This window comes from Rhinopithecus roxellana, chromosome 5 (genome assembly GCF_007565055.1).
Source record: "Rhinopithecus roxellana isolate Shanxi Qingling chromosome 5, ASM756505v1, whole genome shotgun sequence".
In the NCBI taxonomy this organism is placed as follows: Eukaryota; Metazoa; Chordata; class Mammalia; order Primates; family Cercopithecidae; genus Rhinopithecus; species Rhinopithecus roxellana.
The window spans coordinates 146,605,971-146,621,719 of record NC_044553.1 but is presented as its reverse complement, the minus strand read 5'-3'; the positions used below and the strand labels follow the sequence as shown (position 1 = coordinate 146,621,719).

At 43.4% G+C, this 15,749-nt stretch overlaps 1 protein-coding gene across 2 annotated transcripts in view; it reads left to right on the top strand.

Moving 5' to 3' along the window:
• Nucleotides 1-15,436, top strand: part of KCNK10 (potassium two pore domain channel subfamily K member 10) — a 143,250-nt gene extending 127,814 nt beyond the window's left edge. Inside the window, exons 5-7 of one of the 2 annotated variants that reach the window (XM_010383873.2) lie at nt 7,218-7,404; nt 11,506-11,648; nt 13,965-15,436. In XM_010383873.2, the coding sequence (XP_010382175.1) occupies nt 7,218-7,404; nt 11,506-11,648; nt 13,965-14,585 (951 nt within the window). In that variant the 3' untranslated portion in view covers nt 14,586-15,436. The remainder of the gene's footprint in view (nt 1-7,217; nt 7,405-11,505; nt 11,649-13,964) is intronic. The other variant, XM_010383872.1, reaches the window with a different exon arrangement.
• Nucleotides 15,437-15,749: the final 313 nt, after the last annotated feature.

Here is a 15,749-nt window from a genome sequence, read left to right as displayed (position 1 = left end):
TTGGATACTGGTTCCAGGGAACAGTTGCATAGCTAAGAGATGGGTGGGAAGGATGAGAAAGAGTAAAGTGTTCCTAGAGGAGCCAGCGAGGCAAGGGGTGTTTCACTGACCTAGTCTGTTTTATGGCTGCATGAGAACCCTGACACTGCTCTCCCCTTGCCCCAGCTGCTGTTCCAGGTTCTTGTCCTTCCCATACAGCTCTAGCCAGAGCTCAGGGTTCCTTAATGGCTGTCCCAATCCACTCTTCTTTTAGCAGAGCACCCTTAGCAGGAAACCCACTGTAATCTCACCCAACTTTTCTGCTTTTACTACATGTTTTCCTTCCGGGTGAACATTTACAATCTAAAGAAGGGAACTCACCTTCTTTTGAAGAGAGCTTGCTGAACACCAGAGGATTTCACCTCTTTCCCCCTTCATAGTAGAATAATCACTGAGCTTTCTGCTAAGATAAAAAATCATGGGCCGGGCACGGTGGCTCACTCCTGTAATCCCAGCACTTTGGGAGGCCGAGGCGGCTGGATCACTTGAGGTCAGGAGTTCAAGACCAGCCTGGCCAACATGGTGAAACCCCCATCTCTACTAAAAACACAAAAATTGGCTGGACGTGGTGGTGTGCTTCTGTAATCTCAGCTACTTGGGAGGCTGAGGCAGGAGAATCGCTTGAACCCAGGAGTTAGAGGTTGCAGTGAGCCGAGTTTGCGCCACTGCCCTCTAGCCTGGGTGACAAAGTGAGAGTCTGCCTCAAAAATAAATAAATAAATAAATTAATTAATTAAATTAAATTAAATAAGACAAAGGAGATGATAAATTAAAGCCTAACATTACTATATTCCCTTTATACTGAAGAATGTGGTTTATATCTGTGGAAAGATGAGTTTCCTAATACAACCTCAGAATTAGACAGGAGATCACAAGGAGTACCTCCCAGAAGGAAGGGGAGAGGAAGGGGCTGGGTTAACAGGAATCCTGGGTCAGAATAAGAGTTGAGTGGCCATCTGTATTACAGCAGGTGGAGCTCTCTATACAAGGAAAGAAGCATTGGGGTGGAAAATGAGCCTTTATCCTATTAGAGGGGTCTTGTGCCTTCACTCCTGTGCACTGCATAGCCAGGGAACTGTGACCTTACACCTTGTTAGCCAATGGAAGAAGAGTGAGTCTACCTTTTAGCTGTCTGTAGCCTTGTTACTGTAGTATTACTGTATGCTTCTGCTTGTGATGGCAGAGAGGCTGTTTGAGATGGAGGCATTGTTCATGATGCTGCTGAAATCTGAGTGGGATAAAATCAGAATCTGGATAGGTGAGCAGCTAGGAGGGACATCTTTTGGGATTGTCAGGAGTTACTCAGTTGATGTGGCTCATCAGCAGGTGTCCCATTCTCCTTACCTTTCCATGGGCTTTCTGTCACACTTCAACCGAAGAGATGGACCCTTCTTCAGTTAAGGATTTGTCTGGATGTTTTCTACATGTGGTGTGATCGCTTATGAATTATGCCTGCCTCTGAGACATATCTTCTGAATGCCTGACTAACAGAGATTTAAAGATCGTCCATTACAGTTGGCATGCTTTTATATTCCACATGCCAGAGCTACAAGAATGTTATTCTTTCCTTTCTTCTCTCCCAGGTGATATATTTGGTCACCCAGGTGTCATTAGGTACTAAGCTTTGCCTTCAATATCTACCAGGGTGGGGCACCATGGACAGTGCCACAAAGACCTTTTTCAGCCAAAGGTTCAGATCTTCCTGCTGGACTTTGTGTGCAAGAGGAAGGAACTTTTTCTTTTCTTTTTTTCTCCTTTCTTTTCTCTTTCTCTTTCTCTTCCCTCCTTCCCTCTCTGTTTCTTCCTTCCTTCCCTCCCTCCTTCCCTTGAACTGCCATGTCCCTTGCAACTAGAATGGTGCCTGACATATAAAGGTTTTAAATAATTATGTGCAGAATGAATTAAATGCCAAATCTTGTGTTCCAATAGCATATTATCTTCAAATGTTAACAGTCACCAGTTTTTCAGAATAGAAAACTTTTGAAAATTTTAATTAAAGTCTTCTTGCAGTGGAACAGTTGATTTTTTTTTTTAAGATGGAGTCTCTCTCTGTTGCCCAGGCTGGAGTGCAATGGCACAATCTTGGCTCACTGCCACCTCCGCCTCCCGGGTTCAAGCGATTCTCCCTGCCTCAGCCTCCTGAGTAGCTGGGATTATAGGCATCTACCAACGTGCCCAGCTAATTTTTGTATTTTTTAGTAGAGATGGGGTTTCCCCATGTTGGCCAGGTGGGTCTTGAACTCCTGAACTTAGCCTCCTGAAGAGCTGGGATTACAGGTGTGAGCCACCACGCCTGGCCTGAGTTTTTATTATTTGTGAATTTTCTTTATTTTCCATCCCAGATGCACCTATATTGGTAGTCGAGTGATAAAAACAATTTACCTGTATATACCAACATCTTTTTCAAAAACTTTGCATAGTGAAACCAGCAGAGTACTGAACTGGCCAGTCTGTCATAGGTGTCATGCAACATGACTTCAGAGTCAGAAGCTGGAGATAAACTTTCTTTGTGTGTGTAGATATGATCCATTTGTGTATTCAGCTTTTGAGTGGGACTTTTTCAGTAGGCTTCATGAAGGTTTCACTTCACTGTTCTCACTAATGTGTGCTTACAGCATCTCTGCCATGGAGATTTTAGGCAAAGATGTTTAAAAGCTCTACTCATAGTTTATAGAATTGCTAGTGCCACAAGGCCATTCATTGTGATGTTGAAATTATTAGTTATAAGTGAACCTTCTAAAATAAATCTTGGAAGAAAACATGTTATAAGAAAATGAAGTCAGTCCTCTTACTAGGCAGTTCCCATTATCTTTCCATTTTGAGAAATTATCCTCAGTTCAGTTGTATTACTATGGTGATGTGTTTGAATTTCAACAAACCAAGCCATAAATCGAGCTCTGCATGTTTAGCTTCTGCCTTACGATTTTTACTGCAGTGTCTTTATTCTTGAGTAAAATCCCCGACATCCTGGCTAGAAATCACAACGAATAAGTAATTTCCCAGCCAGACAGAACAATCTGAATTGTTAATCTCAGAATTCTAAGAAATTACATAAAGATGCAAACAATGGGGATTAAAGAGTGGGTAAAAATTAAATGAAAAAAATAGCCCACAAATGAATGGAAATATACATGCTCTCCAAAATAACATTGTGGAAGTAAACAAAAACAGGCAGAGAGTTATGCTTAATGAGAATTGGACATGTGGCTTAGCCCTCTGAGGCCTGAAACAAGTAAACACTTCCCAGATTGTCAGTCCATACATCCCTCTCTCAAAAGAGAGCTCTTATAACTGGCTCCCTCTCCTCCTGTTTACGAAGCTTACTTGGTCTTTGGAACAATTGCACATATAATTGTAACAACTAAATGAACAACTCTACAGGAGATGGGTTTTGAGTACTTCAGAAATTCCTATAGTTTGTATCAATCGGATACGGGAGATAGTTTTGCAAAATACTGTTTGTGTAAAGAGAAGGGAAGAACACGCGCTCTAGTCTAACCAATCAACAAAGTGTGAAAACATGATTTAGACAGAAGTACACAACCATCCTATCAGTTCTACCCAAATGTCATATCAGACCATCTCTTCCCTGATAACAGTTTTGTTAACCTAAGGACACATTAGCTTAGTTAGATCTGGGCTCTCACAGAGCTTTCTACTAGCGGCTCTGCTTACTAAGTAAGCAATGCAATTTTGCCTAGCAACCCCATCGTGGAAACACAGCTCCATAATGTAAGTGGCAGGGGGAGTGTCAGGGAGGCAGGGAGAGCGAGGTTTGTGCCTCTCAGAATCCCTCTGCAGCTGGTTCCTGACATTGCAAACATTATCTGCAATTCTTGGCAGTTTCTGAAGGATGATGAAAAACGGGACGGGGAGGTGGCTGAGCCTGGGGTTTTGGAAGTAGGGTGGAATTAATTGGAAGACAAATAAAAAAGCTTCCAAGATTGTGAGCTGAGACTGTCTGAGAGCTCAAACCAGAGTTGGCAAGAAGAACCAAAGGAGAATGAGGACATTTTTTGTCATTGACAATGAGGTATACAATATATCCAGGAAAAGACAACCAGCAGCAAACTCCTGAAGCTAAACAAAGATTATCTTAAGCCACATAGGAGGAAACATTCCTCAATGGCAAAGAGAAGCATTAAACCTGGGACTGTCTATGTCTAAGGAGAAATTTGAGCATTTACATTAAAATGGCCTGTTAACAAGCATTGAATATTAACCAGGCACTGTGCTAAGTGTTTACACACTTGTTTAATCTTCCAAACAATCCGATAAGGTGGGGTTTCATATCTCCATTTTATAGAGAAAAAAAACTAATGCACAGAGAGGTCAAGAAACTTGCCTAAGGTCACTCAGCTATTTAGCAATGGGAATGGGATGTGTCTCAGGCAGTCTTTCCCTAGACTCTGTGTTCTTAAACACTGTTATGGTTTTTCAGCAGTAGTGAACAGTTACAGGACTAATGGAGATAAGAAAACTGAAGATCACCACACGGTACATGAGATGGTTTGTGATTCCATTGTGAAAGCTGCAGTTTAAAATGCTCAATTAAAGCAACTTTTTTTTTTTTTTAAATACCTAGAGGGCAGCAAAAACATGGGTATCCAGAATAACAGATATTGCTAAAACCTTACACCCACAGCACTTTTTATAGCGAAGTATGGGTATACACATATTTTCATACACCTACACACACATACACATGCAAGACACTCATTTCTTAAGTCCCTAAAATACCCTGATAATTAAATGCTCCAAACATTCTCTGAGCATCACCCTTGGATGTCTGGGAGAAGTAGCCCAGGAACACACTTGTTGGCCTGGGCAATGAGTAGTGGTGAAGTGTTTATCTTGCTGATAAAGTCTCCAGTAGATGATGCAATTAAGATGCCACGATCTAGCCTTTGTTACACACCTCCTTGTCTGCCATCAAACAAATCCACCCCTGTCCTTCCCCATCTTCCCTCCTGCCCATCTCCCGAAGTCCAGGAATGTCTCCAGCTTCCTACATACTTGCAGTCCTCTTTTGCCAACCTTAACCTCATTTAGATTGAAATTACATTCACATCTTAATTTATGACTTAACAAGCATCTCACAAACATTTAATTCATTTTAATTTCATTATATGTTTGAGGAGGAATATTTGAGGAGGAATAGTGCTCCCATTGCCAGCAATTAGATTGACTTAATGACCTATGGCGAAATCTCCTTTTGGCCTTTGAACTTTTCATACATTTCTGCAAACAAAACTAGGTTAGTTAAAGTACGTTCCTGGATTCTCAGAGGGGCTTACCTGCCTTCACAAAACCCCCTATAATATCCAACATGGAAATTTATAAAATGGACAAAACTTTCCCTGCAGTTTTCAGGTAATGTATCTTGTTATGACACTTTCATGTGTGAAAAAGTCAATATTTTCATATACAGTTTCAACAATATCAATAAATTGTAATTTTTTTTTCAGATGGCTTCTCTGAGATTAGGAGGGTTTCTATATCTGAGCATAGATCAAATTATTTTTCCCTGTTCCCATTTCATATACCAGATACCTTCTTAGGAGTTGGAAAAGTACCTCCTTTTTACAAGGGAGGGTGGCATTTCTTTAGCTTTTCCTGGACAGATCATCCAGTGACCATTTTTTATTCCCAGTCTTCCTTCGCAGAAGGGACAGAGGACTGCTCATTTTCAGCAGGAGTTAGTCTGATTTCTTTTGTTAGATGCAGACAACTTTGACAACTTTCTTTGGGCTGGTGAATTGTTGAATTACTTGAAAAGCTGTTTCCATTGTTAAGCACTGGACTGAGAATTAATTACCTCAGAATTCTAATCTCAGCTAATTAGTAGCATCATTTTATGCAAGTCCCTTAACCCCTCTTGGCTTCTGTTTTGCATGTGTAAAATGAAGTATATAAAGCGAAAGTCTCTCTGTGCTTGGTGCAATGAAGAGGATGCAAGTCTCATGGCACGGATTTCCTATATTGATTGCCCTAAATGTGGTGTACGTTTGCAGAAAATTCATCTAGGCAATGTAGAAAGGCCATACATTCTGGTGCTAAACACATCATTCATATATTTATGCTAGTATATGATACCAGTGCCTCCTGGTGACAGTCTCCAGCACCAATTCTGAGAGTTGCGAGGATTTTTCAGCTTAGAGTCAATTCAAGTGTTGCCTTCAGCACATCCAAAGAGAATATTACCGATGCTACCAGTCCCACTCCTGGACTCCATTGGTATGATTCCTTTGCCCCAGTATCAGTCTAATTCCCATTCTAGATGCCTTTTTTTTTTTAATGACCCAACAACTGACTCCTTCAAGAGCTGGCATGAGATGAGATTTGTTTGCAGAGATGTATAAAAATTTCAAAGCCCCAAAGGAGATTTCACCTTAGATCATTAAGTCAATCTAATTGTCATCCTACTACCCATTTAGATAGGGACCCTGTTATGCTAACTCCTGTCCTGTCTCTTGTGAGTGATACAGTCAGCACACATGATGATCACAGCACCAGCTCAAACAAGTGTGTTTTAAAACAAAAGTGTGTTATAAATGTACAGCTTCAGCAGGGAAAAGGTGGGGGTGAAGAAACACACAAATACTTGGCTAGAGTCAGTCACAGGTGAAGATGGGGATGACTGTGTTTTCCGTTTCATCCAAACATTTTGGCCTGACTCGGATAATTTTTTTTCCAGCATATTCTGTTTGACACAAGGGAAACGGTGCAAATCCATCACCACCATTGTGGAAAGAGCTCCAAACTCATTCTCATGAATGGAGGATCAGTAATACTACATGACAAATGGCAGCAAGCCCTTTTTGGGAAATCATTATATTTGTACCAGTGAGAAGTTAGAATCAGTATTTGGGCTGCAGTCATGGAACCATGCAAGAAACATTCAAAGCATCGGCTAAGCAGGATTTTTTGTTTGTTTGTTTGACCTGTTGTCCAGAAACAGGCTTCAGGGAGCCTGAGAACCTCCTAGACCACTTGAAAACTTCTGTTTGTGCACTTTTCTAGGAAGGAGTTCACAGCGTTCATAAAACTTCCTCCAAGCAGCCAATGACCAGAGAAAAGTTAAAAGTCACTGACACAATACCTTTTTCTGTGCATCTGTATCCTGAATCCAGGGTGATGCTGCTGACTTGCCTATCTTTCTCCTTTGCTCTTCCTAGAAAAAGCAAGTGAGTCAGACTAAGATCCGGGTCATCTCAACCATCCTTTTCATCTTGGCCGGCTGCATTGTGTTTGTGACGATCCCTGCTGTCATCTTTAAGTATATCGAGGGCTGGACGGCCTTGGAGTCCATTTACTTTGTGGTGGTCACTCTGACCACGGTGGGCTTTGGTGATTTCGTGGCAGGTAAGCACCCTTGGCATCCCAGGCACTGGGGCTCTGGTGGGGAAAATAATCTGTTGGCTGTGCTTTTCACAATCGATAAAAGATGTTGCAGGAGAAGCAAGTGAAGATGACTCAGTGTCACTACTGCTATGAAGAGGCTCATTTCAAATCCCTAGTCCTATGTAATATAAACACCATAGGTTTTTTCTGCCATGAAAAGAAAGCCAACCCTTTCCTTCTCAGGATGCTTATTTCCCTTATCGTCACACGAATTATACAAGACTAAAGTGAATTTTTCATTGAATCTTGGACTTCTGAATTTTCTAATCGAATGACAAAGGCTGTGCTAGGAGGTGGCACATAGGAAACTCAGACGAGATTAGCATAGAATTTGGTCTGCAGTGACCTGCGGGTTCAGCTTCCTGACTCCCAGGTGAGAGCCATTGTCTCTGCAAACGTTGTCCGGGGCATGACCAGATACAAAGCTAAGGTGTATCTACAGGGAGCTGAGATACACCTGCCCAGAGGGTATATAAGCTCATGGATTCTACAGGAGTGTGTATACAAGCAAGAGCCTTCCTTGTAAAAATAAATGTGGATGAGCTATGTTTAAGGAAGTGAAAAAAATCACCATCAATTTCATCTAGGGCCAGGGAACTTGCAAATGAAATGAGACTTCGTTTCTTATGAACACCAGTTTCCCAAAGTGGTAGAAAGGTACGGATAGAAGGAAGAGGTCATACTTCTCTTTTTCTAATGGGATGGTTCTAGGTGTTTAGACAAGTGATCGGTTTCTACTACAAGAAGTGAACGCTTTGATCAAGCAACTCTATCATCTGTCACAAGTTTGAAATGTCTGGGTAGTGTGTGTGTGTGTGTGTGTGTGTGTGTGTGTGTGTTTCCTTTACCAGTTCCTGGTGAAGTGGCAGCCTGACCTGAGCCCTAAGCAGACTGTTTTTTTTGTTTTTTGTTTTTGAGACAGGGTCTCTCTCTGGTGCCCATGCTGGAGTGCAATGGTGTGATCACGGCTCACCGCAGCCTCGTACCTCTGGGGCTCAAGCAATCTTCCTACCTCAGCCTCCTGAGTAGCTGGGACTACAGGCATGTGCCACCATGCCTGACTATTTTTCATTTTTATTTTTTGTATTTTCTGTAGAGATGGGATTTAGTCATGTTGCCCAGGCTGGTCCCCATCTCTTGGGCTCATGCGATCGGCCTGCCAAAGTGTTGGGATTACAGGTGTGAGCCACTGCACCTGGCCAGATCGTTCTTGTTTGGTGTGTGATCCCAGCAGTGTCTTGATTTCTCCATGGAAATACTGTGCACATCAGGAGGAGTGGGTTCTGGTCTCTGGGAGTCTGGCAAACAGGAAATTCTGGAAGAGATTGCTGAAGGCTCATCAATAGGGGTGCGGGTACCTCCCTGTTAATTTTACAATACAAATAACTGGCAGAGTGGTTTTGTAGCTCTTCCAATTGGGCAGACAAAGACTGAATTCCACTTTGTAGAAATAGTAGATGTTTTCCCCCCTTTCCTTTTTATTGCTTAAGGACTAAGAATTGCAAAGTGACTAAATTTAGTTTTTTTGACTTTTGACAATTTGACTAAAAATCATTTACAGAAAGCCTGGAGTCTGGGACTCTACCCATTTTTCCTTATGCGCAGTGCTCAACCATGGATATCTAGTTAGTGGCCTCAAGCTCCGAAGAGAGACCACACAGAGAAACTGAGAAAAGTAAGAGGAACAGTTATAGATGTGTTCCAGTTAATCCCTTAGCATCATCCGTAGCTGGTCTATGGGAAAACTCAGTAGTGGTTCCAATCTAAGGTAAACACAAGTAGTGGCAGCTGGAATTTTGAACTATTTCACAAATGCCTTTAAGTACCCAAAGCATAATCTGCAGTGTGTAGTGCTTTAGAGCTCTCTGGGATAGCACTGGGCTGTCCTGAGGACTATCTATTATAAGATACTTGTGACAGACACAGATATCTAACCAATGGCTCAGTTTGGTCTATTAGTCTGAGGCACAAACAGCAGAGGCCTGGGAGTGAGTTTTTTAAAATGATGCTTTTATTATTTATTATTTATTATTAATATCTACCATAGACTGAGCACTTCGTACAAACTAGCACTTTACCTTATCTTTACTTACCTAGTAAGGGCACAACCTACACAGTCCTAGGCATGCACAGTTTTATTGCCCTTGTCAGTGATTACAGAGCCATATTTCCTTTGTCCTGAGGTTTCTGCAGACCATGGTCTCTTAAAAGTCATAGTGCTGACGGCAATTAGGCCAGATCCCTTCCAAGCTCCAGTTTTCCAAGCTTACACACACCAATCTGGAGAATGCATGCCTGAAAAGACTGGAAGTTTGTCTCTATCTTTCGGTAACAGTCTAAGAGTGATAGGGAAGGTTGCCCAATCACTGGAAAAAGACACATTAACCAGAGTTGATGGTTGCTGTGATTTGACATAGTACGAACTCTACTAGAAATGTAATCAGAACATTGATCCTGCAGGATTGATTGCTGATTTATTTTGCAGCTAACTCACTTTAGGACAGTCTTACAGTATTTTGCAGCTCTGTCTGGGAGCACACACAGAACTCCGAATCCAGATAAGCAGCTCATAAAGGGATACTTAGAAGGGTGTTGACTGCCTGGTTCTTTGTTCCTTGTTCACTAGCGCACCCTAGTGACCATCTTTGCTGGGTGATAGTGACTTGCAAAGGTAAATATTTACTCCCAGATAGCCCACAGGAGAAAGCTACAGATTTCTCTGGCATAGCACAGAAACCACAGAAATGAAATGAACCTCAAAAACCACTTACTGGTGCAGGAACTCAAATCGTATCCTAAAGCTCTAAAGATGCGGGAGAGAGTTGTCTGAAAGGAAAAACCAAAAGCAGCTGGACCAAACTGAAGGGAACTTGGCACAGAGAAGTTGGAATTCTAACGTTAAGAAGTGGCAGTAGCTGTCAAGACCTCGTGGTCTGCTGGGCTGTGTTGCTGATTGGGTTTGGGCTTGTCGAGAGGAGCCACAGGTCACATTTCTTGCCCAGCTGCCTTTGCTGTAAGAGTCAGTGGTGCTAGATGTGGTTACAACCCTGGTCCAGTGGGAAAGCCTCTAATCACTCATCACCTAATACTATAGTTACCAATCCATTGCCAGTATCTGTCGTCTTAGAAACGGCCACTGCCTGCTTCCTTAGGCAACAGTGTTTCCCAGAGAGAGATCGAGGATGATGTCCATTATTTCCAGGAGCTTCCTCACTTCTTCTTTAGGAGGGTGGGTTGGGCTTGCAACCTGTTTTGCATGGCTGCCTCCAGCAGTGCCTGTAGGAAGGTTAGAATAAATAGGCTAATTATTCAGAATAAATGACTGGTCCTTTCAATGGAACAGCCAGTCAATGCAATCAGGCAACTGGCCAATTTGGTTTGATGGATTTTTTTACTGTAATCCTTATTTATAAAATAAAAGGATTGGCCTCAAAGGTCCCTTTTAGTTCTAGCTCGTGGTGACTCTAATTACTCAGCCTAATTGACCCTTTGGATTAGCACTATGTAAACACCATTCCTCAGTTAGCATTAAATCACTATTGCTTGCATCAAAGTCCCAGTAATGCCATTAAAGCTAATTTTACTTCCACACATCCACTTGTCTCTTAGTAAATGTATGCGTGCTTAAGATGGAAGTGGTTCCAAGAATTCCAAACCATAGGGGGTGATATGATATTTGATTTTTATTAAAATAAATTTAGAGAAGTTTAAGAAAAAACAATGACAGCCAGGCCTGATGTGTTGTGCTGTAGTTCAGAGTCATTCATCCTCAACGCTCAGGTTGAACATAAGTGGGTCAGGTTGGCCACTGGCGTGTTTTATTTCTGGTATTAAGGTTAGTGATCAAGAATTGAGGGAAATAAAACCTCAAGTTAGGCTCCTGTGGGTAAGGGACGGGTCTCCCCCTTGCCCTCTAACCCCGGTCCACCTTGTACACAGCAGACCTAACAGCTGAGTGCTAGACAATGATGGATGACGTCTTCACTACATAGACTGGAATATGTGTTCTCTGCAAAGACCATATACTAGATCACGGTTAAAGTAACATTTGGTTGTTTTCAGGGGGAAACGCTGGCATCAATTATCGTGAGTGGTATAAGCCCCTAGTGTGGTTTTGGATCCTTGTTGGCCTTGCCTACTTTGCAGCTGTCCTCAGTATGATCGGAGATTGGCTACGGGTTCTGTCCAAAAAGACAAAAGAAGAGGTAGGACCCCTTCCTAACTCTATGAATGTTTCTGAGAACAGATGAACTTGTGTCCAGAATTGCCTGTCTCTGTCCTGTGGGCTGGAGTGTTTCTGGCTCAGCTGGGGGCTGGGGGGCTCATAGGCTTCCTCATGTTGAATCATTCTTTCAAAGCCAAGGAGAATAGAATACAGTTATTTCTGGATTCTTTTTTTGGCAGGTGAGAAAATATGGTGATTCGTTTACCAGTTCATAAATCCTGGAAAAACTAGTAAACAACAGTAAACAACTAATAAACAACTATTTATTTTCATTTTCATTTTTTAAAAATGAAAATGAAAATAAATAGTCAGGAGAGGTAGACTACGGCTGAGGGGGTGTGCAGCCTGTCTTTCCGGTCTCAGGGTCTGTGTGGAAAGGCAGTTGAACACCAAGAATCTTTCCTGATTCAGTAAGAAACTGAATTCATTCCCCCCATGGGGAAGTGAATCCAATGGGTCTTTTTCACTTATATCCCTTCTTGGTTGTTGCATCCATAGAGACAAATACATCCCTGTGGACAGGGCTGTGCATGTAACTTTACATGAAGGGAACATAAGAAGGAAAGATAGATTTTGTGATCAAAAAATAAATATTCGGCCGGGTGTTTTCTGGTGGTGTTGTTGGTGGTGATAATTCCTTCACACAAAAAGCCCCATCAGAATCACCAGCACTTTCAAAAATAAACATTTAATGAGGCCAGGCACCTTATTAAATGTTTAATGAGGCCAGGCGCCCACGCCTGTAATCCCAGCACTTTGGGAGGCCGAGGCGGGTGGATCACAAGGTCAGGAGATTGAGACCATCCTAGCTAACACGGTGAAACCCCATCTCTACTAAAAATATAAAAAATTAGCTGGGCGTGGTGGCAGGCGCCTGAAGTCGCAGCTACGCGGGAGGCTGAGGCAGGAGAATGGCGTGAACCCGGGAGGCAGAGCTTGCAGTGAGCGGAGATGTGCCACTGCACTCCAGCCTGGGCGACAGAGAGAGACTCTGTCTCAGAAAAAATAAAATACATATATATATATATACACGTGTGTGTGTGTGTGTATATCTATATCCATGTAGCTCTCAATTTTATATATATATATATGTATGTATGTAACGTAGCTCTCTTAGGAAAAGAGGAAAAGAAAGGAGGACGGCCAAGGAGGGAGAAAAAAAGAGCTGAAGAAAGGAAGGGAGATAAGAAAAATCAAAGAAATAAAGAAAGGGCCAGCCTCTGTTTGTTTCATTCTGTATAAAAGGCCCCAGGAGAAAGTTGCTGAATGGAGAGATTTCCCATATCATTTTCCTGGGTCCATATGCTAATTTTCCCGGCTTACGTAAGTCAGCCAGGAAAGTAAGCAATACAATTTCCAGACTGATTCCCCAGACAGCTAACTGACCTGCTGAAAATCAGCTGTAACAAAAGAGAAGGGAACAACATGAATATTGACTTTCCTGAATGCACAAATTTGAGTTCCTCATTTGCAGAGGGAAGCATGGGACTTATACTGTCTGCCCTGTTCATTAAGAGCCAAGAAATTTGGTGCTGATTCTCAGGCAAAACTCCACTCTAAGGAGGCCTGTTCTGTGGGCTTTGGCAGAACAGGCACTCCTCCTGCACTCTGACTGGGGGAAGTGGGTTACCAGGTGCCCTGGAGTATCTTCTTAAACCAGGGAAAGCCCCACAGCACATGGCCATAGCATGGCCCAGATAGGGTGGCCAACCATCCCAGTTTTCCCAGGACTGAGGGAGTTCCTAGAACACAGGACTCTGTTTTAAAACTGGGACAGCCCCAGGCAAACCGGAACAGGTTGGTCACCCTACCTGGATAGCAAACCAGAAAGGCAGGGAGGGCAGAAGACCTGCACAACATCCACTGTGCCCAGGAATGAGATGTATTTCCTCATCTCAGATGAGCTAGCTATGGTCACTCAAGTGTATGTTGGGGGAATGAGGCCATGCAACTGATAAAAGAGAGCTGGAAGCCAGGCCTGTCCAACTCCACATTTTAACCTCTCCTGCAGAATGCCGTCCCCCTCTCTTTTAAGTCACCATCTCCAAATCTCAGGCTTCTTGGGATTCCCCACCACGTGTGTCTCCCTGAGCCACCTTATTCACTTAGCCAATTAGGGATGGGTGTCCCGGTGGCAGAAATACTAGGTCTGAAGGTAGCATTTGCACCTCTCCCTGGGCACGTGCTCTGCCACCTCCTGGCCTCCCCGTGGGGATACCCGAGGGCTGTGGGAGCTGGGAGGCCCAAGGCAAATGGCATTTGTCAGCATATTGTTGCTCTTCTGTTTCTTGGCCAGGTGGGTGAAATCAAGGCCCATGCGGCGGAGTGGAAGGCTAACGTCACGGCTGAGTTCCGGGAGACACGGCGAAGGCTCAGCGTGGAGATCCACGATAAGCTGCAGCGGGCAGCCACCATCCGCAGCATGGAGCGCCGGCGGCTGGGCCTGGACCAGCGGGCCCACTCGCTGGACATGCTGTCCCCCGAGAAGCGCTCTGTCTTTGCCGCCCTGGACACTGGCCGCTTCAAGGCCTCATCCCAGGAGAGCATCAACAACCGGCCCAACAACCTGCGTCTGAAGGGACCGGAGCAGTTGAACAAGCATGGGCAAGGCGCATCTGAGGACAACATCATCAACAAGTTCGGGTCCACCTCCAGACTCACCAAGAGGAAGAACAAGGACCTCAAAAAGACCTTGCCCGAGGACGTTCAGAAAATCTACAAGACCTTCCGGAATTACTCCCTGGATGAAGAGAAGAAAGAGGAGGAGACGGAAAAGATGTGTAACTCGGACAACTCTAGCACAGCCATGCTGACAGACTGTATCCAGCAGCACGCTGAGATGGAGAATGGGATGATACCCACGGACACCAAAGACCAGGAGCTGGAGAACAACTCATTACTTGAAGACAGAAACTAAATGTGAAGGACATTGGTCTTGGACTGAGCATTGTGTGTGTGTGTGTATGTGTGTGTGTGTGTGTGTGTGTTTTTAATATTCACACTGAAACACGTGCCTTAAACAGACTTATTAGTCCAAAATTACATAGCATTGAAGAATATATTTCACTGTGCCATAAACAACTGAAAGCTTGCTCTGCCAAAAGGAATCAGAGAACAAGAACTTCATTTCAGATAGCAACCACAGGACACAGCAAGAGTGTCCGTGCACGTAGCCAGTTCTGGCCATACATGTTAAGGGCATTGCAGTGGCAGTGCTGTACCCCTGGGCAGTGCCACCTGGGCACACACGTAGACAAGGGCAGCTATACTTTAGACCAGCCTCCTGAAAGAAACAATTGTGTCTTTTTAGTGGAGTCGTTAGTAATATGTGCATATGCAGAAGGGGACCTGATTGGGGGTGAACTGGTTATGTGTAACAAGGGTTGGAGTTGACATTTTGGCATGTACTCTGAGCTTGAATTTTGATACAAACCATTCAGTGCATCATACCTAGTCTTTCTATGCTCCAAATGAATGTCTGTGGGGACTTGAGAGCACCTGGAATTTGTTGGAAGCAGATCAGAGCACACGTATTAAAAGGTGCAATTGCTTTTCTCATGACAAAAGAAAAAAAGATAACCACAAACACATCACACTGTGGATACCACCTTAACCAATGACAGAAGCCTGCTGAGTCTGGTCTTTCTCACGGGGGTAGGTAGTCCGCATGAACTGGCGAGCAGTGGTGAAATGCGACGTCAACTGCTGTGTGGTTAAAAGCCAATCATGCATTTTCCTCCGTGGGTGCAATGGTGACAATAAACTGATTTGGAAATGTCCATGTACTTTGCTTATAACTTGTTTTGATAAGAAAGGGAGAAATACCAAAACAATTGCCTTGCATGATGCCAGTGGCTTGCTGTTCTGTCTAGCTGATCCTACATTTTTATAAAAGTAGACATCCTGCATTTCTGAGACACACTGAGGAGGACCATGGCATCTTTCCATCTCAGGGCTTTTTGTCCCTTGGGTGTCTTAGGGTAGACATAGTGATAAGATCCAATCTCGCTATCTCCAAACAAAGAGAAAATGTACCCCTTGTACAGTAAGCTTGAAATGTTTTTATTGCTTGCAGCATAAG